At 41.2% G+C, this 23,999-nt stretch overlaps 2 protein-coding genes across 3 annotated transcripts in view; both read right to left on the reverse strand.

The window, feature by feature from the left end:
• LOC119486029 (UPF0687 protein C20orf27 homolog) overlaps nucleotides 1-4,953 on the reverse strand; it is a 13,465-nt gene extending 8,512 nt beyond the window's left edge. The window contains exons 1-2 of one of the 2 annotated variants that reach the window (XM_037765928.1): nucleotides 4,787-4,953; nucleotides 298-370 (exon numbers count right to left, since the gene is read on the reverse strand). In XM_037765928.1, the coding sequence (XP_037621856.1) occupies nucleotides 298-316 (19 nt within the window). In that variant the 5' untranslated portion in view covers nucleotides 317-370; nucleotides 4,787-4,953. Of the gene's footprint in view, nucleotides 1-297; nucleotides 376-4,786 lie in introns of both variants that reach the window. The other variant, XM_037765929.1, reaches the window with a different exon arrangement.
• Nucleotides 1-12,583, reverse strand: part of LOC119486027 (GTPase IMAP family member 9-like) — a 25,744-nt gene extending 13,161 nt beyond the window's left edge. The window contains exons 1-2 of the mRNA XM_037765927.1: nucleotides 12,378-12,583; nucleotides 9,892-10,492 (exon numbers count right to left, since the gene is read on the reverse strand). Of these exons, the coding sequence (XP_037621855.1) occupies nucleotides 9,892-10,492; nucleotides 12,378-12,420 (644 nt within the window). The 5' untranslated portion in view covers nucleotides 12,421-12,583. The remainder of the gene's footprint in view (nucleotides 1-9,891; nucleotides 10,493-12,377) is intronic.
• Between the last annotated feature and the right edge of the window lie 11,416 nt (nucleotides 12,584-23,999).

The raw sequence follows: 23,999 nt of genomic DNA on the forward strand, positions 1-23,999 counted from the left end.
CAATCACAGGTCATTTCAGAGAGAGAACGTTCCTATTGGCTGTTCTTCGGCTAGTGGGCGGTGCTTGATATTTCCTCAAGAGATCTCGACATGGCTGCCGGGTCATAAACTTTCTCATTTTACAGCTAAACAGTACACTACAAGATTCTACAGCTCCCCTCCTTTCTGTGTATTATCACTGGCGTGTTTGGGGGATCTAAAGTACACCAGCTAAGTTTACAGACGTCCCATAACTGTATGAAGGCTAAACTACATGCCAGTCAACTGTAGCACTCACACACAGCGGCACACACTTACCTTTTCTTCTTGTTGCCATGGTAATGTGGTTAGGAATTAGAAAGCGTCAGACAATACCCGACAGATGTCATCACTGACCTCCAGAGTACGAGGACAGACAGACAGAGAGGAACACAGAGAGAGACAGTGCCATGCTTGTGAGGTCTGACAGTTGTATCATTTACTAAAGTAAAAACAGTCTTCAAGCTTGAGATCTTTTTGCTGTCCTGGGCTTCAGAAACAGACGGTGCACTGCATAGAGTATCAATATCACAGGGCTCCGCTCGACCTCAGTACTGTATTGATCTTACACGTCCCCGTCCCTCCCTTCATGTCTTTCTCTGTCCTACACTTTGCAACGCAAAATATGCTTGCATGTAAATAAACTACATAGCTTGTGCACAGAGTTTCAGTTCTGTTACAGAAGCAGGCTTGTGACTGGAAGGTTGCCAGTTGAATCCCCGGACTGGCAGGATGAATCTGGGCAAGGAAAGTGAAAGAGCAGCACTTGCCCCTCCCTCATTGCCAACCCTAAGGTGTCCTCAAGCAAGATCGTAAACCCCCAGCTTCTCATTCTGGGCAGTTTGTGAATGTGAACAATGTGCTCCTGAAAAAGAGAGGATTGCTGCATCGCTCTCAGTGATAGTTGTGATGTATTCACACACTGATGGTTCGGCCTTCAGGAGCAGTTAGGGGTTCAGTATCTTGCTCAAGGTCACATCAACATGACAGCCCGGCCGGCCGCGCATGCTTTTAGTGCATGTTTGTGCATGCGAGGGTGCCCCAACGACTAGCTCACGGCCGCCGCTCTACATTGCTCTCATATGGCGGTTACAGCTGAAGCGTAGCGCCCACCCTCCGGTTCCCCCACAGGTAGACAATGTTAACTCTGTCAGCACTGTGCTGTTGGCACCGTTAGCTGCAAGCTGCCGGCTCAGCCGTCGCCATGTTGAGAGCCGTGCAGAGGCAATAGAAATGCTCCCAATCTCGCATTAAGCACCTTTAAACATAAATTAGATACCTACCTTATAGAAAATAGGACATTTGCATTGGTGTTCACAAAACAAGAAAAATACTGAACATGAAAGATCAGGGTGGCTGAGGGATGCAGCAAGGACGGGCCTGTCTCCTAAAAATGACGTTCCCATACAACAAAACGGCATTGTGAAATACGTTTTGAGGGAAACATATTTTATCACGGATTATGTTTTTTTTTTATGTATCACAAATATGTTTGTGTTGTTAATGTAATGTAATGTTTGTAACGATAGTCCACGGAAATCCGCGTAGGGAGGAGGCCGGGGTAGTGGACGGGTCAAACAAACACCGGACTTTCGTCCAGGAGACCGCTGTTTGTGTGAAACCAAAAGTCAAACTTCAGTTGTTTGAATCTTGATGTTTTTTACTTAACCTAACCAACTAGTTTTACTGTATTTTTGTTGTGTTTTGTTTCAATGTCAAAGTCATTTTAAGCCAAACCATTATGTATTTTTACTAATCCTAACCAAGTATTTTTGTTGAGTTTTTTGTTTTGTTTTGTTTCAATTTACAACGTTAACCAGGTGTTAACGTTACTTTTAAAACAGTTTAAAAGTGCGACCGTAATCTGGGAGACTGTTTCCTTAAAAATGTTTTTGAGAATGCAGTTTAGTTGTATAGGAACGTAATTTTGTAGGAGACAGGGTTGCCCAGGAGGACGCTATGACTGCATTTGAGTGTGTCTTTGGAACAGATATAACTTTTACCATTACATGGCACATCGGACCACATCTGGCAGAATTTTCCAAATTATTTCTTTATGTGGTCAAATATTTTAAATAGATATTGCTAGTAGTGTAGCTTGAAGCTCCCACTAGTAGGTTTTATCATCTATTGACATGGTAGATCACCAATATGAGGTATAAAAGAATGCGACAGCGACCTCTAGCGACTGTAGTAATTATGACAGGAGCAGAAGTGGAAGTCAGGCGCTGTAGAATAGACAGTGTGAAACTCCATAAAGGCTGGAGGTAGGGGATGATGAATGGGACACAAAACACAGGACTTTCACCCAGAAAACAAAAAAAAGAGTTTGCATCCTGTGTGAAACCAACAACATGTCTTTGTGTTTGTATATTATTCTAACCCAAAACACAAAGTTGTCCCCTAAACTTAACTTTTTTTTGTTTTGTTTTTTTGTTGCCTAAACCTAAAGAAGCCTTTTTGTTTGTGTTCAGAACATAATGTTTCATTCAGTTTTACATGTTAGAACGTGTTGCTTTTAAGTTTCAATAACTTTTACAACGTAGTAGGCCCCCCTTTGACCCACATCTATGGTGCTTGTAGCGACTGATAACGCCTATTTAAAGGTCCCATATTGTAAAAAGTGAGATTTTCATGTCTTTTACATTATAAAGCAGGTTTAAGTGATATACTGTATAAATACTCTGAAAGTATCAAAATGCTCAATCCACAGATAAATACACACAGCCCGTATTCAGAAACTGTGCGTTTGAAACAAGCCGTCAGGATTTCTGTCCATTTGTGATGTCACAAATCTACAATATTTAGACACTTTCAAAGTTTTAAACAGTTTTAAACGTAAACATTCTAAATGTGTCCCAGTTTATTTCCTGTTGCGGTGTTTGTAAATGACAACAGCTGACAGGAGGTAAACACGGACCCAAAGCTGTTTCCTAGCAACGCAATTCCGTCGCCATTCCGTTGAAATGTGCTAAAACGGAGCGTTTCAGACAGAGAGTGAATACAGGTATATTCAGACAGACAGTATGAGAAAATAACGTGTTGTTTGAACATTAAAGCACGTAAACATGCTCTAGCAGGAACCTAAAATACAAGCATGAACCTGAAGATGAGCACGACACTAGGGGTGGGCGATATATCGAATATAGTCGATGTATCGCGGCTTGTCCCACGCACGGTATATAAAATGACTATATCGCAAACATCTACTACAAATTGTCATGTAATGTTTTTAAGCCACCCCGCCGGCATGAGACTCGCTTTGGCATTTCTTTCTCTCCCTCCGGCTCCCTCTGAGACACACAGATACATACGTCACAGACTCCGCCCCCATCCAGACCGCTCTCCTGGGCCAGTGTGTGACGTAATCGGCCAGCGTGTTTTTGTTTATGGAGGGAAGCAGTGGAGAGAGAGGGAGCCTGGAGCCCGGAGAAAGCAAAACAACTGAAGCGTCAAAGCGAGTACGGTAGCGAGAACACGACCAAAGCAACCAGAACCAGCCCAGAAGCAAATGGCTCTGGCTTCCTCGCTTTCCAAAGCAATCCCATATGACAAAAAAAGTGCAAAATGGAAAGAAATCATGGCCGCTGTAAACTAACGCTGGTCAGCGTAGTTGAAAAGCCCGAATTCCAAAACACTCATTAAGACACTTGATCCAAAATATGAATGTCCAGCTAACAGAACCAAAGCTGTGAGCCTGAATAAGTGGACCAGACTGCAGTTTTGGCCACACAGTAGGCTACACCTCGAGATTGGTGAGTCCTTCTACACTGCTGGGAAAATAATAATTTTTATTATCAGCAATGTCAGAACAGCTTACTGGTAAACATAACAATAAGTTACTTTACACTTATTACACGCCATTAAAAACGTTGTGTGTGTGTGTGTGTGTGTGTGTGTGTTATGTATTTATCAAAATATATATAGCATGTATTGCCAGAAAACTTTTTGGTTAAAGTGAATACTGTTGGATACTGTTTTATTAAATTGAACTTGTGATGTCCCCCTTTTTGCATGCAAGATTAAAATAGTTCCAACAGAAACCACTGATGAATATAAAAAAGAAGGTTTTAATGCAGACATATGCTGCAAGGACTACAAGAACCATCATATTGGTGTGATTGTATGCATCAAAGGGTTAAATCGAGCATTTGTGAAGTGCTTAGAGAATATTTGAAAATATATTGCCTAAAAATATCGCAATATTATTTTTAGACCATATCTAATCTAAACCAGCCCTACACTACACGTCCCCTTTAATGGCCTGATAACAGTCGAATCGGGTGCGGATACCAACGTCGGCTACACTACCCACTCTTCAAAGTATAGTGTCTTTCATTGTAAAGCTATATGGCAGAATTTCACATTTAGATTTATCATCTTACAGAGTCCCAAAAATAGGTGACAGGCTGCAGGCAGGATCATAAGAAAGAAAGAAAGTGGCCACAAACACGCTGTCACTGTGAGATAGGTGAGGATGGGATGTCTCATTCGTGGAGTGAGACGAGAGAGAAGGGCAACACCCCTGCTCACAGTCAATGAGTGTCCCTCCTCCTCAACTGGGCGGACATGAGCCGTCTCATTGAGCTCTTGAACACATCAACTGCTGAAGGCGTGATCGCATAATGGATAGAATCAGCCTTACTAGTGCGCACGGACAAACAGGCCTAAATGAAAGTGTCCCGAGAGGACAAAACAGCGACACACGCCCATCAGCTCAGCATCCTGCAGTGAAATGAGTCAGCCAGTCCCCATGGGGAATACGTACCGCTCAGTGCAGATGTGCCTCTCTATATTCACAGCATGTCTCTTGTCCCCTCTGAGCACCGACACCAACATCTGTTCCGGTGTAGCGCTGCCAACATGGTCCTGCGATGTCCAGACAGAGAGGACGCTTAGACATGGCTCATGATCGCGGGCGTGCGCCTTCTCGGCGGACACGCGCGCAGCGATGATTTGCCTTAATGTGGGACAGCATGCATTGTGCAATAATAATGGTTATTTATAGTTTTTTTTTGTCTTCTAATGCGTTATTTAAGATATGGGGGGGCTTCATCTCTGTTAAAATGATTTTTTTTTTCAAATTTCTGCAGGTTGTTGTTTTTATGCCTATGTATTATTACTGGTTATTCAGTTATTATCCATAATGCAGTGTGTGGTAAGCAATGGGTGTCTGCAGGTTCAAGTTTAAAGCTTCAGTAGGCAGCACATTTTTGGCATCATTGGGCAAAACATTCCATAATAACCTTTAAGCATATTGTCATTCAAGTGCTCTGAGAGGAAACTAGACTTCTGCACCTCCTCATGGCTCTGTTTTTCAGGCTTTAAAATGTCTACATGACGGGAGACTTTGACCAATCACAGGTCATTTCAGAGAGAGAGAGAGCATTCCTATTGGCTGTGCTCCGGCTGGTGGGCGGTGCTTGGTATTTCCTCAGCAGATCTCAACTTGGCTGCCGGGTCACAAACTTTCTCATATTACAGCTAAACAGTACACTACAAGATGATTCTGGAAACATTTGAGGCGAGAAATAGGCATTAGAGTAACATAATATTGATTCATATTTGATCAGCGCTGCCTAGTTTGACCGTTTGATTGGAGTTTGCGAGTGATTGACAGCCGGCTCTCATAGACGGCAGCTGGACGGCAGACTCCAGATCAGCTCTGACTGGTTGTTGTCTGTGAAATTGTGCAGATGCAGATTAGGAGCGCCGGAGGACACCGGAGGACACAGAGGAACATGATTTTTTACCTGTCTCATGCACTACTTTCAGGATATAGTGACCGTTTTATAAAAATAACTTTTTTTAATCATATTTCCTCCAGTCTCTTCTACTTCAGGTTTATTGTGTTGCCTCAAGGTTTGATGTATCGGTTTCTAACAGGCCCTCTGCTTGTTACGGTTGTATGTGTTCCCTGTATAGTGAAATGAAAACATTTTAATGGTTTAACATTTGAACTTTGCAATTCACAGCAGATTCGTGAGTGTTTCCTACATTAATTAAGGTGATTTAGGCCTTTTAACAGACTTTTCAGTGTCCCATATTTTGGACATGACTGTCCTTAATTAGGAAATAAAGATTTGTCTGAGAAAACTTGGCACTGAGAGTACTGATATATACTGTTTTGTGGGCCTCTGTTCATATTACAGGAGGTTCGTGAGAAACTTTTCACAACATGCTGCACCGCTGAATCACTTGGTAGGGAAAAATGTGCCCTTTCAGTGGACTGCTGAGTGTGAGGCGGCTTTTACCTACCTCAGGCAGGTGCTTATCTCCTCTCCGGTGGTGATGCTGCCAAATTTTGCACTCCCATTTAAAATCTGCACTGACGCTTCCAAAGATGCAGGGGCTTGAGAGGGTGGTGGCCTACGCCAGCCAGGCTCTCTCCCTCACAAAAAAGCAGTGGACCACGTTCGATCGTGAACTGTGGGCAGTCGTGTGGGCAGTACATGAATTCAAACACTATGTGGGACTGTCTACTTTCTCAATCATAACTGACCATCGTCCTCTGCTGGGCCTTAGGCGCATGGCTATGGACCATGACCCCACAGGACGGAGGAGTAGGTGGATTTTGGAGTTGGACCCGTTAGACTGGGTCATGATTCACAAGGACGGATTCACAGAGCCTGTCAGACCGAAACGCGCACCACTGCTTACAACCCCAAGTCTGATGGCATGGTGGAGCATCAAAACAGAACTCTGATCGATCAGCTGGCTAAGATGTTGCTTTCTCATGGGGGTGAGTGGGACACATATGTGAAGCATGTTGCATTTGCATACAACACCTCCAAGCACTCCAGTACACGGTTCACCCCCTTCTACCTCATGCATGGGCGAGAGGCACGGGTTCCAGCTGACGTGTGTGTGCCCCTAGGCATTCTGGACTACCGGGGCCCTGGATCGCCACTAGAGTATGTGTTGTCCATGGCGGAGCGGCTGGAGTCAGCATTCAGCATGGCTAAGCTACAGCGTGGTGGGTGCGCTGGTATGGCTAAATAACCCCACTGAGAGCCGTACCAAGCTGGCGCCACACTGGAAGGGCCCCCATCGGGTGGTGCAGGTGCTGGCTTCTGGAGGGGAAGCTGTACAGACATACCCCATCATCAACCCCCTGGACTCAATGGAACGAGCCCAGGTTGTTCACCATGACAGACTCAAACCTTACACTCTGCCATTACCGACACAGACTGTTCCTGCTACTCCTCCTCCCTTCACCTGCCCTCCAGCTTTGGGGGCTTTGCCAGCCTCCCAGCTTCCTGTTGGGGAGGGTCAGTTTCAGAGCAATTTATGGAGCCACAGTCTACAGTAGCTCTGTTTCACACTACATTCTAAGCCCGACCACTTTTTAGCGGTCCAATTAAATGTGAAGGATTTGATTTAAATCCCTCTTACTGTACACCGCTCAAATATTCCATTTCACTGGGGAATAGGTTACAGAAGCTAAAGATGCTCTAATGTCTGTTTCACTGGGAATTTAAGGGTTGAATTCAAACAGAAAATAAAAGTGAAACAGCAGTGGGAACTAGCATTGGAAGTTCAGAAGATCTGAATGAGCCTAATGAAAGTTATGATACTGTGACAAACAAGCCAGCATGTGGTCATCTGGAAAAACTGTTCCCACATGTCACATATATCTGGGACATACACTAAGTCATTATCATGACTGTTTGCGTAATTATTGTATTTCTTTTCTCAAGATTTCCAACCCCAGGTCATGTGTGCGTTTTGGAAAAGACTTTAAAGATTTTAAACGTTTTAAAGTAAAGGTCCCTGTATAATATAATATCATATAATATCATATAATATCATATAATATCATATAATATCATATAATATCATATCATATTATATTATATAATATATAATATAATATAATATAATATAATATGATATAATATAATATAATATAATGTACAATGAAACATCTTCCTCCGTTTTAGCGATCATGCTTTCAGTCTATAGGCTACCACTAACACTGCTACTGTTATTACTATTATGTACTCACTAATAATAACAATCAGAATAACAGGCAAATAATAGTACATAAATAAATAATGGTATCATTAAATAATATTTGTTATGACCTGAATTTATTGAAATAATGATGATAATACAGCAATTATAAAAAAAACAAAATAATCTAATAGCATAACCAAGACATGACATCAGTTTTATTGTTTGCAATATTAGACACATATTGCTTTTAATACGTATCGTATTTTTCATGTTTTAAACACAATATCATGTTAGATATGAACATCAATAAGCTAACATTAGTTTATAGATTAGCTAACAATAAGGAACGTTAGCTAGCTCTTATCTGATGTTACAGAAGCAAACGTTTTATTTAACAGTTTTTCACCAAAATCTTTGGGGAAAGAAAAAACATCTTAACGTTAACTTAACGTTACTCTTCATAGATCATAAACGTTTGAATATAAAATTACTCATTGAAATCGGTTGAGAAATGTAGACGTTATAGTGCTTTTTATACAGAAAAACGGCAGCTCCCCCGTTCCCCCCATGGAGTTACAGGTCAGTCTTGCCCTGTCCAATATGGCGCCCACGTTGACGTACGATCCAGGAGTCAATGCGGCGTCTATGTGTGTATATCTATGGGTGGCCCTCTGCGGTCCAGCCAAACTCATGCAAAAAGAACCCTAAATGGCAATGTGAGAGTATAATATGATGTGTGACTTTGAAAAAATTTAAATTGTGGTTATAGTTCTGTGGATTAAATCATTTTTATTTTATTTTATATATTCCTGTGTGGAGGAGATTCTGGAGGGTTCCTCTGTTTAAGCCCGAACCACTCATTATTTGAACCAGGATCGAATTGTCTTTCCCAAACCTTTAAAAGATTTTACCAGAGAAAAAGATGGATTAGACTTCTCAGCTTCCTCTCTGGCCTCATTTTCATACCTGGACTGCAACTTCTCTACCTCCGCTCTCAGTTCTCTGTCACGCTGTTCATTTAATTCATTCATCATGTTTGTCATCTCCCTTTCTTTCTCCTCTCTCTCTCTCTCTCTCTCTGCTTTGCTTTCCACCTTCTCCCTCTTTCTCTCCTCTTTTCTCTCTTTCCTCTCCCTCTCCATCTCAATCTCCAACCTCACCTTCTCCCTCCTCCTCTCCTCCTCTCTCTCTTTCCTCTCCCTACTCATCTCCTCCTCTCTCTCTTTCCTCTCCCTACTTATCTCCTCCTCTCTCTCTTTCCTCTCCTTCTCCATCTCCATCTTCAACCTCTCCCTTTCCTTACTCATTTCCTCCTCTCTCTCTTTCCTCTCCTTCTCCATCTCCATCTTCCACCTCTCCCTCTCCCTACTCATCTCCGCCTCTCTGTCTTTCCTCTCGCTCTCCATCTCCATCTCCAACCTCTCCCTCCTTATCTCCTCCTCTTGCTCTTTTCTCTCCTTCTCTTTCTCTTTTATCTCCCTCTCCCTCTCCCTACTCATCTCTTCCTCCTCTCTCTCTTTCCTCTCCCTCTCCTTCTCCTTCTTCCTCTCCTCCTCTTTCTCTTTCAGCTTCTTCTCCATCTCCATCACAAACCTCTCCTTCTCCCTCCTCCTCTCCTCCTCACTCTCTTTCCCCTCCCTCTCCTTCTCCTTCTTCCCCTCCTCCTCTTTCTCTTTCAGTTTCCTCTCCATCTCCATCTCCATCCTCTCCATCTCCCTCCTATTCACCTCATCTCTCTCTTTTATCTCCCTCTCTCTCTCAGCCTGGAGTTGTTCATTAATTTCCTTCATCTCTTTTTCATATTTCTCTTGTAGTTTTCTTTCCACTTCCTCTTTTTCTTTGCGTATTTGTTCTTCTTTCTCTTTCAGGATGCGTTGTTTCTCCTCTTCGATTGCCCTCTCGGCCTCTTGGAACATCTCGTTGGTGTAGTAGCTTCCTCCGTTCTTCTGGACTAAATTTCTGATCTTCTGGAGCAGCTCAGTGACCTGAGAGCGGCGATTCTTCAGCTCATTATTGAAGACATGGTACTGGCCATTACATCTGGCCACGAGTTCCTGCAGCTCTGAGCATTCCGTCAAGAAGTCCTCAATAGTTTTGTTTTTAAGAAGGTCTCCATGAGTGAAGAGAACCATGCTGTATCTGTCTGCAGCCTGGCCGAAGATTTCTTGAATCTTTTGCACTGTCTGCTTTTCCTCTTCAGTGTATCTGCCCAGCTTGATGACCACCAGGAACACATGGGGTCCAGGAGCAGCGTAAGAGATACACTGGCTGATGTCTTTAGTTGTTTTATCCATGCCATGCCTGGTGTCGAACAGGCCCGGGGTGTCGATAACAGCAACCTGTTGCCCGTCCACCTCAGCTTTGTTCTTGGAACAGTCTACAGTCATAGACTTTGCACTGAACTTTGATTCAAAGCGCTTTCGCCCCAGAATGGTGTTTCCAGTGGCACTCTTCCCAATTCCAGTCTTCCCCACCAGCACTATCCTCAGCTCCTCCTTATTTTCTCTGCTCCATCCTGTGTAGAAGAATGAGTGAAACAGAATAAGAATCTACACCCGGTTGTACATACATTGTACTTAATACAATTTATACAAAAATAGGAGTAGATGTGATATGTAGAATTTGATTGAAGAAAGCTGATCAGCTATAAATAAACTTCTAGTTATAGTGACAAAAGATTAATTCATAGTTAAATGGGTCATAAAAACAACTGAAATCCATAAAGGGTTAAAAACATTTAAAAGGTTTGAGTGTTGAAAATAAAGTATTTTTAAAAAGATTAAAAACACTTTAAAAACATTATTATGGTTAAAACCTCTTTAAATGTCAGAATATGTCCTATCTTCCTGTCCATCTGTGATCTACCTGCTAAGTCTGTTCTGAGATTGATTAGTGATACCTGCCGAGGCCTGAATGGGAAGCTTGCAACTACGGTGCCTCATTCTCATGAGACTGCCAGAGAGTCGGCATCGTGTCACGAGTCTCACTACAAATATTCCCCTATTCAGGTACAGAAATAAGTATTTCATACTCAAAACTTTCAGATACGTTTACTAAGCTGTCGAGTTCTGTTTTATTAATATGCTAACCTAATGTCGAGTGTTTTGTACGTTGTATTGGTATTGTTCGAGCGTGAAGTCAAACACTGGTTCAAGCAAGTTAGCTCTGTTTGATCCTGCCGCTTTAATAGCGTCACACGATGGCAGTGCAGCGCGACTCATGGCGTGTGTATGTGTGAAGACATAGTATGAGCCAGTGAAGTGTATATGTGTGTTTAAACGTAAAGATGATGTATTTGAGTGTTAATTATAAAGTGATTGTTAAGACAAGAAATTGACATAGGAAATTTAGAACAATTTATGTCTTATAGGATATTTTTGTTTAATTATTCTTGCTTAGATATTTAATGTTTATTGATTTATAGACTTGTTTGCAGTAATATTTAATCTGTTATATTGAATTTATCCTGTTTAATAGAAAGAGTGACAAATGTGAATTTGTGAATTTGTTTGATTATCTAAAGAAATGTGAAGTAATAGAAGTAATTAATATTTGTTAATTTGACCTAGTGTGAAAACGAAGATGCACATAAATGCAAAGCATTATAAATTATAAGAATTTGTCACTGTAAATATTGTTTAAGTGAATTAAAGATTCTCATGAGACTGCCAGAGAGTAGGCATCGTGTCATGAGTCTCACTACAAATATTCCCCAATTCAGGGCACAACATAGAGAATTATCTATTCTGCTGCTTTGTCAGGGCCAAAAAAGGAGTTTGTTGGAGGTTCCAATTATAATTTTACAATGTGGGAAATTCAAACGTTCCTTTTGCAAATTCCCCAATTGAGACAAATACATGTATTCATGCTGGCTCGTCTAGCTTTCTTTCTACGATCTAATATGGCTTCCGTACACTGTTCACTTCACCGTGTGGCAGCAGGTCTATTAAACTACCCCCTCTGTCAGCTGAAAGTGGAACTGCATGGTGGAAACCTGTCCACATATCCACACATTTGTCAGAAGGTTTCTTAGATTTTAAAAATCAACATTTATCCAATACACTAGAGAAAAGCTTCTGCTGAACCAAAAGACAGAAATAACAATACATGACAAAAAACATAAATAAATAAATAGCAATCATCTGTCTCAAACATTTTACTAGTGACCAAGAAATCATGGTTTTTATATGAAAAGTAGAGCTCCAGAATTTGCAATCAGATTATGAATTTAGAACTAAAGGTTAGGTCAGAATAATAAAATAATGTATTTGCAGTTCTACTCAGTATAAGTTTATAGAAGTATTAGTCTACAGAAGTACATTAAATAAAATTAGATTCAGCAGTGATCCCTGTTAAAATAACTGTACTATAAAACATGGATACTTTATCATGTCACTTACCGAAGTTGCTGGACATGTTTGGCTGGTAATAAGTTCTGTCCATGTTTGTGTTAAAGAGTACGGAGTCGATTCTGCAGCTGAACTGAGTTCAGAGTGTCTCCTGCAGCCCCTTTTGAAAGGCTCTGCTAAACACACCCACTATATCTGCACACGATGACAGTAAAACTAAATCTTTATCTGGTTGTTGTCTGTTATTGGAGGATCTCTTAATAGATGTGGTATAAATGAGAATATATTCAAAACACAATATACAGTCTTTAATCATTTTGAAGGAAATAAACTCGGAAAGAAAAGTTCAGAAACTTGTGTTTGGTGGATTATTTCTCTGTTGTTACAATGCTACTTGGCATTCTATTTTACATCGTTGGAAAACCTGTTTATTTACCTTCACAATGATGTCCAACTTGTAAGGATCATGCATTTGTGGGATGAGCAGCACAACTGATTATGTGGATAGCACCCAAGATAAATTTTCCCAAATGCTCTACCAATGGTAAACAGTGTATTCTCCTGTTGGTATTGACTCTTGTTGTGAGTTGTTTGGTGGATTGGATGATTGAACTCTCTATCAGTAACAAGGAACAAACAAGACATATTGGCTATTTTACACTTTTAATTTAATACTCCGTCAGGAGCCTCAGTAGCGGTGGAAGATCCATACGCAGCCACAACAGCCTGGTACCTCCTCCTCATGCTGGTCACCAACCTGGTCACACGTTGCCATGGGATGGCGTTCCATTCCTCAACCAGGATTTGTTGCAGGTTAGCCAGCGTGGTTGTGTTGGTCACTCTAACACGCCCAAGCTGATCCCACAAGTGTTGAATTGGGTTGAGGTCTGGACTCTTGGCAGGCCATTCCATTCTCTCTACTCCCACATTGTGGAGGTAGTCTGTGATAACCCTGGCTCTGTGGGGGCGAGCGTTGTTTCTTGGAGGAGGAAGTTAGGTCCCAGATTGTGGAGATATGACTGGTTGCAGAATCTCATCCCGATATCTCACTGCATTGAGATGGCCTTCAATGATGACAAGCCTTGTTTTGCCAGTGACATCGTTGAGGGAACGCACAACCACGCTGGCTGACCTCCAACGAATCCTGGTTGAGGAATGGAACGCCATCCCACAGCAACGTGTGACCAGGTTGGTGACCAGCATGAGGAGGAGGTGCCAGGCTGTTGTGGCTGCGTATGGATCTTCCACCGCTACTGAGGCTCCTGACGGTGTATTAAATGAATAAAGTGTAAAATTGCCAATATGTCTTGTTTGTTCCTTGTTACTGATAGAGAGTTCAATCATCCAATCCACCAAACAACTCAAAACAAGAGTCAACACCAACAGGAGAATACACTGTTTACCATTGACGGAGCATTTTGGCAATTTTTTCTTGGGCGCTACCTACATAATCAGCTGTGCTGCTCATCCCACAAATGCATGATCCTTACAAGTTGGACATCATTGTGAAGGTAAATAAACAGGTTTTCCAGCGATGTAAAATACAATGACCATTAGCATTGTAACAACAGAGAAATAATCCACCAAACACAAATTTCCAAACTTTTTTTCCCCGAGTTTTATAAATTAAATTTATTAAACGATTCAATAGCTTATCAACTTATTTTTGAGAAATGTTTTTATTTTGTTTTTCACTGGATTTCCTTTTTATTCAATTATTGCTATTATTATTTTATAAACTGCCATTTTCAAATGACTTTTTCATTTCATAACGACACTTTTCATTACAAACAAAGGGAGATGAAAAACATGAGTGGCTAGTCCCCACTAGCCAGCCAGCTAGATCCTGATGGGAAGAGCAACCACATCATGTTTTAGTTCTTGTCTTACTTACATTCACACGGATGTGTGAAATGTCATCAGTTATTGCCCAAGTACTGTCTCAATTCAAAATCAGCCTCAGGCCAAATGCAAATTTGAAAAAACATAGTAATAGAAATAATTTCATGAAAATTAAATCCAGTAAAAAAAAAAAAAAAAGCAATAAGTTGCAATAACTATTCATAATTTCTGGTACATTTATATATTTTGTTCTATTTATTCAAATCCAATTATTTATTTCATAATGTCTGATGTATTTTTCTAATATTGACTGTTTTATTCACTAAGGGGGAAACAATAGCTTTCATTTAATCAGTCAAAGAAAATGTTCATGTTACCCAAGGTCTTTAACATCCTTTGTGGCATACATTAAAATATACCAACAGTCTTAAATACGTTTAATGAATATATGAAGACACTGTAGAGCAGAAGAGCTCAGTATCATGAGGACATGCAGAGAACTGCTGCCATTTCCTCTAAATACTGAAGGAAGGGGAGAGCTTTGTACTGCTTTGTGCAACAGGATCTGCAGTTTGGAAGATCTGTTGACCGACATTAGAGGAGCTAGCATTTTGCTGTTGTTACTGTGACAGGTCGTGATGACTTTCTGTGCAGATGAACGTGTGATGCTTCCGTTCAATCTGAAGAGTGTACTATTGGGATGCCAACGATTGAGGGACACATGAACTAAAGTGATTGTGTTCCGATGAAGGCCCCGACATGTAGCCCACGAGCCAATGATGAATAGTGGAGTAAGAGGGAGGCTGGTGGTGAGACCCTGCCGTCATATTCTCCCCCCAAAAAAAAACACAGATGACGTGTCCGTGGGAACTGAGTCTGTGGAATTTGCTTGCTCGTGAAGAAGAATGTATGCCGTTATGCCACTGCACAGTTGTGTGTGATGTTGAGATGAGGTCAGCCATGACTAAACACTGTTCAAAGTGGATTGTGTGATCAAGCATATGTCAGAAGGTGACGTGTCTCCAGCCTTATGGTCACAGTTGAACGCCGTAGCTGCACCGTGGTTATGAGGTGACGTTGTTTCCACATCCAATACATTCTGACAGACCTTCTTTAATGCTCGTAGATTTTGATCAAATTATTTCACTCCATTCTCATTCCCGGGCGTCGGAATACTGATGCTTGTCGCAGCCATCGCATATATTGACTGTTAAGGCTTTAGTGTTTTTATGAGGCACAGGGCTTACCTTTACTACGATGTTAGACTTTTATTTATATTTATTTATTTCGAGCATGGGTTGGAGTCTGCCTCCAGCTGCCGTCTATGAGAGCCACGAGACGTTCACTTGCAAACTCCGACCGAACTTTCAAACTAGTCTGCGCTGATCAATTATGAATCATATTTTGTTACTGTAATGCCTACTTCTCTCTCAAATGTTTTCATAAACATTTTGTAGTGTCCTGTTTATCTGTAATTGAGAGTTTGTGACCCAGCAGCCATGTTGAGATAAAGTTTGAGGAAATCCCAACACCGTTCACCAGCCAGAGCACAGCAAATAGGGACGCTCTCTCTGAATTGACTTGTGACTAGTCAAAGTCTCCATCCTCAGCTAGAATTCTCTTTTTTTTTTTCTTTTTTTTTATTAAAGCCTGAAACAGAGCCTTGAGGAATTTTAAAATTCTAATTATCTCTTAGACACTTGAATTACAATATGCTCAAAATCATTATGGAATTTAGCCCAATGTGCTAATTTTGTTGCCTATTGAAGCTTTAAGGCTTCTGCCAAAGTGAAGCGACAGTGAAAGCGCCGGGTCATGACGAATGTCTTACTTACATTCACACGGATGTGTGAAATGTCATCAGTTATTGCCCAAGTACTGTCTCAATTCAAAATCGGCTTACAGCCAAGAACAGGCCTTTGTGCTGGAGAGCTTTGTGCTGCTTTGTGCAACAGGATCTGTAGTTTTGAAGAAGTGCTGCCATTTCTTGTAAATGCTCAGGGAGGGGAGAGCAAGGTTTGAGGAGTACAGTTAACACGGGGAGGTGTCAGAAAACAGAAGTCAGAAAAACAGGGGACAAACTGACACTGAATAAACTGTACACACATTAAAGACACTCGACCTGCTGAACAGGCTGACCATTTACCTTAAAGTTGAGATTAATGATAAAAATGCCTTTTTAACCCTTTTAGATCATATCCCCAGTCATATTGTGCACCTATTTAACAATATATGCAAAAAAAAATCTATTTCTTCTTATTTTTATATTACAATAGAATCATCTTTTTCTTCCTGTAGAACAAAATATGACGTGTGCTTATGTAAGCTAGGACCAACCAATAATAATATCATCAATCAATCTGCAACTTATGGAGCCACAGTCTACAGTAGCTCTGTTTCACACGACATTCTAAGCCCGCCCACTTTTTAGCGGCCCAATCAAATGTGAAGGATTTGATTTAAATCCCTCTTACTGTACACCGCTCATATATTCCATTTCACTGGGGAATAGGTTACAGAAGCTAAAGATGCTCTAACGTCTGTTTCACTGGGAATTTAAGGGTTGAATTCAAACAGAAAATAAAAGTGAAACAGCAGTGGGAACTAGCATTGGAAGTTCAGAAGATCTGAATGAACCTAATGAAAGTTATGATACTGTGACAAACAAGCCAGCATGTGGTCATCTGGAAAAACTGTTCCCACATGTCACATATATCTGGGACATACACTAAGTCATTATCATGACTGTTTGCGTAATTATTGTATTTCTTTTCTCAAGATTTCCTTCTGACAGACTATTCCTTATACCCACTATGTGGATATTGTAGTGTATAATATATATATATATATATTGTAGGCCCAGGAGTTATGAGGTATGATATGAGTTATGAGAAGAAGCTGTAATCAGGGTTTAGCAGTTGTCATTATGCTCTAACACTTCCTCCTCTTCTTTGCTGTGTGCTAAACGGGTATCAATGACCTGTTATATATATTAACATTCATTGTTATATTAGTGATTAATATATCATTATAATACAATAACAATCATATTGTTGTTGCTGCTGTTGTTGCAGCATTACTCTTTAAGTTTTTCCAGTAGCTAACCAGAGATGGAGACCCCAGTTATCTGGATCATCAACCCAGATGCCCCCAAGGATTGTCAACAGGCTGTGGTGATAGCGACCAAAGAGGCCTGTTCGTATCGGGAGAAGAAGCTGGTATTCCCCAACCCTCCACAGGAGCTGCTCAACCAGACCACCGCCCTGGCTCACGCAGAGAGGCTCCTTCGAGCAGAGGTCATCCCCGGGCCGTCGCGTCAGAAGTGCCTTGGAAAGCTGGTGTTGCCATTTGGCCAGTATGTGAATGCCCCATTTTACTGGCTCGTGGCAAATGATTTGGGCTACATTAAATAGTAAGCATATTATATTTAATACCACTGTAGGCTATGCATTATAAATACCATTTTCATGGCTTGTTTAAAATAAATTACCTGTATATATGCTTGTGCATTATCATAATTGCTGTGATATTAATGATGACAGTACTGAGTTTATGTATAATATGATTTCAGCATGCTTGACAAGCACAGAGCAGAGGTGACAAACCCACATAGAAAGGGACAGGTGGGGAACCAGTGGGTGAAAGACTAACTCACTGAATACGCAGAGAGCTTCCCACAAGTCTCCGCTTTCCTCGAGGCCAACATCGACAGGTGTATCTACGGTCAGAGAGGATTTGAGCATCACACCTTTCAGGAGATGCGGGAACTCTACAGCCAGTACCACACCCAGAAGGACAGGCCTGAGCAATTCAGTGCTGAGCAGAGGGAGATGATGCACAAGGCCTACAGCTCTGTGAGGAGGTGGCAGAACACACCAGTCACCCACATCTTAAGCGTGCAGATGAAGCGGTTCGAAAAGTAAATAAAGGAGAAGGAGCAAGTAAGTGTTGATTTGATTATTTGTTATGAAACAGGAAGAGCCGAATAGCATAGTAAATGGAAATGTTTGTTTGCTTTTGGTAATTAAAGACTGGTACGTCATAAAATCTAGATAGTTACATTACATTTGTTGTCCAGCGACTGCAGGCACGCACCTCCCAGTTCAACCCCTCATCATGGCCAGGCGATGACGCTGAACTGGTAGCCGCAAGCCAGGCAGTTGAAGGTAAGTGAGATACAGAGTTAATATACATCAAACCATTACAAAAAAAAAATCTAAATACAAAACTACTTTGTTTGGTAAATTCTCAGACTTGCTCAAATCCCAACAGTCACCATCCGCTGTCCAGCCCAAGCAGCCTGAGTCCACTGTCCATCTCATCTGCTGACCTCCCTCCAGCACCACACCAGCCAGCCATCCTCGCTCCACCAGACTACCCTCTGATGGAGTATGTGCCCACACCCAGCACAGCAGGGACAAAGGTGTTAAAGGGAAGGACGGACCTTGAACGTTGACCCTCTTGCTCATATGTCCACTGCACAGAGGATTGTAGGTCAGAATACCCAGAAAAGCATGCTGGCTTACATACTGCATTTGACATACAAACACTTCACCTCTGTTGTGGACAAGTTGGAGTGATAAGCTGTTAATATGCTGTATATATCTGTAAATATGGTACAGTTGCATTGTATTGTAAATAGTCTTTTAAACTGTACTGCTGTGTTGTTGCTAGTAATTTATCCAAAAGGTGATCTGGAGGAAAGACTCTTAAAAGAATTGCATCTAATCGGACAAACTAAATAGTTTTCATTTTCTTGTATATATTAATGTTCATATTGTTATGACATTTCTTTCTTAGTCATGTTCAGTGATACTTGTCCGCACTATAGTTCTGTGTTTTTTTCTAAGTGTTCCCCATTTCATGCACTTTGTTCATTAAAATGGTCTGTGTTACAGTAACAATGAGTTGTGGAATATCAATTAATGAATGCAACAATAGGGGTATATTTGTTTTCATAAAAAAATAGGGACACAGAGTACCAGATTACTTGCATGCACCTATAGTACAATGATATCAGATAATTTTGCCTATATAGCAATAGAAACATTAAAGTAGCTTTAATCAGCCTCAGAAATATTAAACTACTTTTAATCAGCCTCCCAATAGTCATAAGGGACTTTGTAAAGACAGAAGTGACACATATAAATGAATGGCATTTGGGAAGACAAAGCATTCTCGTACAAGTATACTTTTGATAGAATAAGCCATATTTCGTTGAAAAAATATCTGTCCAGTAACAAGTGAAATAATGATATGAATTATGTAGCATTTGCTTACACAAATATACTTGAGATTCTGTTTTTATAGCACCATAATTCAATGGCTTCAATAGGTATCACAATTAATAGAAGATTTAAATCTGTAATGGCCAATGTCACATATGGAATGAATACAGATGACATCAACAGTCTGCAACATTTGGGGTGAATGGGGGTGAGCCGTATTGTAGACTCTTCCTGGACTGCATATTTTCCAGTAATGGGGGCCTTTGTTTGCACTCTCCCCTGTAATCATATACACAGAAAATGTTAAAGATCTATAGGTATAAAGGGACAGGTATAGCAGCTGATGGGATGTTTTATGGTGTATGCGTCTGCTCTCTTGAATTGTTTGCTATATTTCTGAAATTAACCTAAGTCAAACATCACATGAGTGGAAAATGATGGAACTGTCAGGCTGCATCTATAAAGTTACACCCAGTTGGCAGAAGTACTCTGGTGCTGCTCTGCTGAAGAGTACATAAAATGTTATCTGAAAATGGTGACACCACACATCACAAAAATAATTAAAGAAGTCCTACACATAAAATGACATTTGTGCTTGCATGATAAACAAACACATTGAATAATAACAGAAACCAATAAAGTATCATGTCTTTCTTCTGGATTCACCATATCAGGGTTCTAAATGAAGACCGAGTCTGCTCCATATTTCATATATTTGGTGAATATATGCCTATTATATTATAAATCTACATGCTGACTACTAAATAACAACATTCTGGTGCTTGCAACATAGTTTGACCACTTGGGGTCACCACTTCCCACACTGCCTTGCTCTGGTGCTCATAAAACCATTTAACCACTCGAGGGCGCCATTCCTGATTCTGCCATGCTCTAGTGCTCATAGCACAGTCTGGCCACTTGAGGGAGCTACTACTTCACTTTTGACTGTGGACATTTGACCAATCGCGTTGGGGGACAATTGCACTTCCGTACAGCTGGGGATCTTTTCCTTAATTAAGGGTGTGTGTTATGTTTGTTATACTGATGTACTCGAAAAATACGAATCAGTTCTTGTGTTGACTGCAGAGACACAAGGCTCAGATCTTTTATGCAAATAAAGGGTCTTTTGCATCTCCACCAACTTCTCTCTCCTGAGTCAGATTTTTCACCTACAACATCAGGTATGATTTCATGTGTAGGGAGGACTCAGCATTGTAGCGTTGGTTTAATGACAGCCAGTTACTTTTTCTGTTTTCTGTACAGTTTAAATTGTAAGGCAGTTCATGGCACGGAGTGCAGGGCAGCATTAGACTACAAATAGTTTAAGTACAGTTATCTGTGTGTAGAAAACAAAACTTTGTTACTGTGAAAGTCCTGATCTGCCTCAGAGCTTTTCAGATTGTTCATCTCTTCACCGTCTGTAGCAACGGAGTCAATAGATTAGCTAAATATGCTAGTGTAGGTTATCTGAGGCCACTTCTTCAGGTCGTCCTCCCATCCCTCCATAGTAGAAGGCAGAGCTATGATCACATTATCCCGTTTGAGCTGTAATAGGTGGTGTTCACACATGTTTCACTAGATTTTTTAATACAATCGGTCTAGGAGAGACGATTACCGTGGAAAACGGTTCAGTGACACGACGCGCCGGAAGTTACGGACATAATTCACGCAAGGCATCATGGGGGCTAGGAATAAAGTGGATTCATGGCCTTAAATACAGATCAATAAGATCACTTCCTGAACAGATTTCATAATCAGCAGATGGATTTATTAGTAGTTTAGCTTTTGAAATTGTAATGAAGTGACTGTTGGTTGTTATTACAGCCCAGAGCCAGTAGAGGGCTCCAGAGGATTACCCAGAGTGAGGTGCAGTGTGTATAAAGCTCAGGACGGCGCAGGAAGCGTCAACACCTACCTCAGTGACTGAGCTCAAAGCTTATTTTGGAATGTTGAACTTTTACAATAAGTTCCTCCCAAACTCGTCTACATTACTGGCAACTCTGTACAAATTAATGAGAAAGGATGAAGTGTGGTCTTGGGGGCCAGAGCAAGAAAGGGCTTTCAAACAGTCAAAAGAACTTTTGCAATCCAGCAGTGTGTTAGTGCATTATGATGAAACAAAACAACTGGTACTTGCCTGTGATGCGTCTCCATACGGGGTTGGAGCAGTGTTAGCTCACCGCATGTCAGATGGAGAGGAGAGACCCTATAGGGTTTGCATCACGTACTGTACGCTTTCAGCTGCAGAAAATAAGTATTCCCAGCTAGATAAAGAGGGATTAGCTGTTATATTTGGAGTACAGTATTTTCACAAGTATCTGTATGGAAGAACATTTGTGATTTGTACAGATCATAAGCCACTGATAAGTTTATTCCATGAGATGAAAGCTGTACCACAGATGGCTTCACAGAGAATAATGAGATGGGCTGTACTGTTAAGAGCATATGAGTATGTTATCATGTACAGAGCAGGTAAAGACAATGGTAACGCAGACGTTCTTAGCCGTCTCCCACTTCCAGAGACACCCAGAGGTCCAGCATCGCAGGAGCATGTGTTAATGTTGGACCAGGAGCAGAGTCAATTAACGACATCAGACCAGCTGCAAAAATGGACAACTAAGGATCCCCTACTCTCCGGGGTCCGTGAGTAAATCCTGAGAGGATGGCCAAATAACCTAGAAAGAGACTTTATGCCTTATAAACAGAGACAACATGAGCTGAGTGTACAGGATGGATGTGTGCTGTGGGGAGCCCGCCTTGTGAGAGAGGGGACGAGCTTCTATTACGGAGCAGCTACATCAGTTGCACCCTGGGATGAGCCGCATGAAAGGCCTGGCAAGAGGTTACATGTGGTGGCCTCGAATGGACACTGACATTGAGGACAAGGTAAAGTCACGCACCACATGCCAAGAACACAGAAAGGCACCGGCGTGTGCACCCCTGCACTCCGGGACTCCACATTGATTATGCAGGTCCTTTTATGGGTAAAATGTTCTTAGTGATTGTAGATGCTCACTCGAAATGGCTAGATGTATACCCGGTGACTTCCGCTACATCAGCAGCGACGATAAACTGTCTGAGAAACAGTTTCAGCACACATGGTATCCCAGAGATGATTGTGTCTGACAATGCCCAGTATTTTGTATTAACAAAAGAGTTTATGACACGAAGTGGAATCACACATGTCACATCGGCACCGTAACACCCCTCATCTAACGGCTTGCCTGAAAGAGCTGTACAAACATTCAAAGAGCTCATGAAAAAGAGCACATGGGGCGGCCTGACGTCTGGTTTAAGATAAATGAAGAAGAAGAAAGAAATGAATTGGGAAGGAGGAAGGGAAAGATAAGGGGAGAAAAAGAAAAAGAAAATCCCTCTCCCGACACGGAAGAGGCTCTCTCCTGACGGGTCTGGGGTCTGTTCAGAATGGGCAAAAGGGCGACAGTAGATACTGTACCTCTGACAGCCAGCCCCCTCCCTAGAATTGCCTTGTCCCGTTAATTCTGTCATGTCACCCGATGTATTTTATTTATTTATTTTTCTCTTTTGTTTGTTTCTGTTTGTCTTGTCAAATTTCACCTGTTTTGTCTTGCTTCACTAAATAAAAAAAGAAATAAAAAAAGAATGCACCATAAAAAAAAGAACAAGAGCACAGGTGACACATCGGAGACAGAGTTAAACAGAGCTTTGTTTAGCTATCGCTTCACAACGGGACTGTCACCTGCTGAGATGATGATGGGTAGGAAGTTGAGGTGTACACTTGATCTCATTGACCCAGACCTGAAACAAATAGTGGAAGCAAAACAAGCAAGTCAAAAAACCTACCATGACAAACATGCCAAAGAACTCAACTTTGTGGCAGCAGACACTGTCTATACCAACAACTATGGATGTGGACCTAAATGGGTACCAGGACTGATACAGGAGATCACAGGATCAGTTTCCCTCACAGTGTTGCTGGGAAATGGTAAAGTTGTCCAGCGACACGTGGATCAGCTGTTCAGCAGACAGGAGCAGGATCTGCCCTCTCTGATACCAGATTCAACACAGGAAGAGGAGTATGTGGTTCCACCACCGGTGACCAGCATAGAGCCACAGCACATAGGTACAACACAAGCCGATGACAAAGCTCTGCCTATTGTGAAACAACACAAAGAGAGCAGTGCACCTGATGGTTCGCCAAGTAAAGTGTTGTTACGATCTAAAAGAAACAGGAAACCAGCAGCCTATATGAAAGACTTTGTGAAGTGAAGAACATGTTTAAGACACAAAGATGAGACATTGTTTTGTTTAAACACTGTGGTTATGGTACAGTAATTAACCCTTTACCACATTTCTTTTGAGCATACTTGAGTTGAGCCTGAACTGTTAAAGGTTTAAATATATATATATATATATATATATATATATAAAGAAAAGAACAAAAAAGTAAACAGTGTTAGAATTGAAATACGTCACACTGATAACAGTAGGTGTTTAACCCTGTTTATGTTGGTGGGTATGAATAGATAAGAAGAACGCAAGAACAGTGGTGTTTACTATTTTTTTTTAAGTTACACGAGCAGTTGTTGTATTATTATTGTGTGTTGAGTCACTGTAAACT

Source organism: Sebastes umbrosus, chromosome 3 (genome assembly GCF_015220745.1).
Source record: "Sebastes umbrosus isolate fSebUmb1 chromosome 3, fSebUmb1.pri, whole genome shotgun sequence".
NCBI lineage: Eukaryota > Metazoa > Chordata > Actinopteri > Perciformes > Sebastidae > Sebastes > Sebastes umbrosus.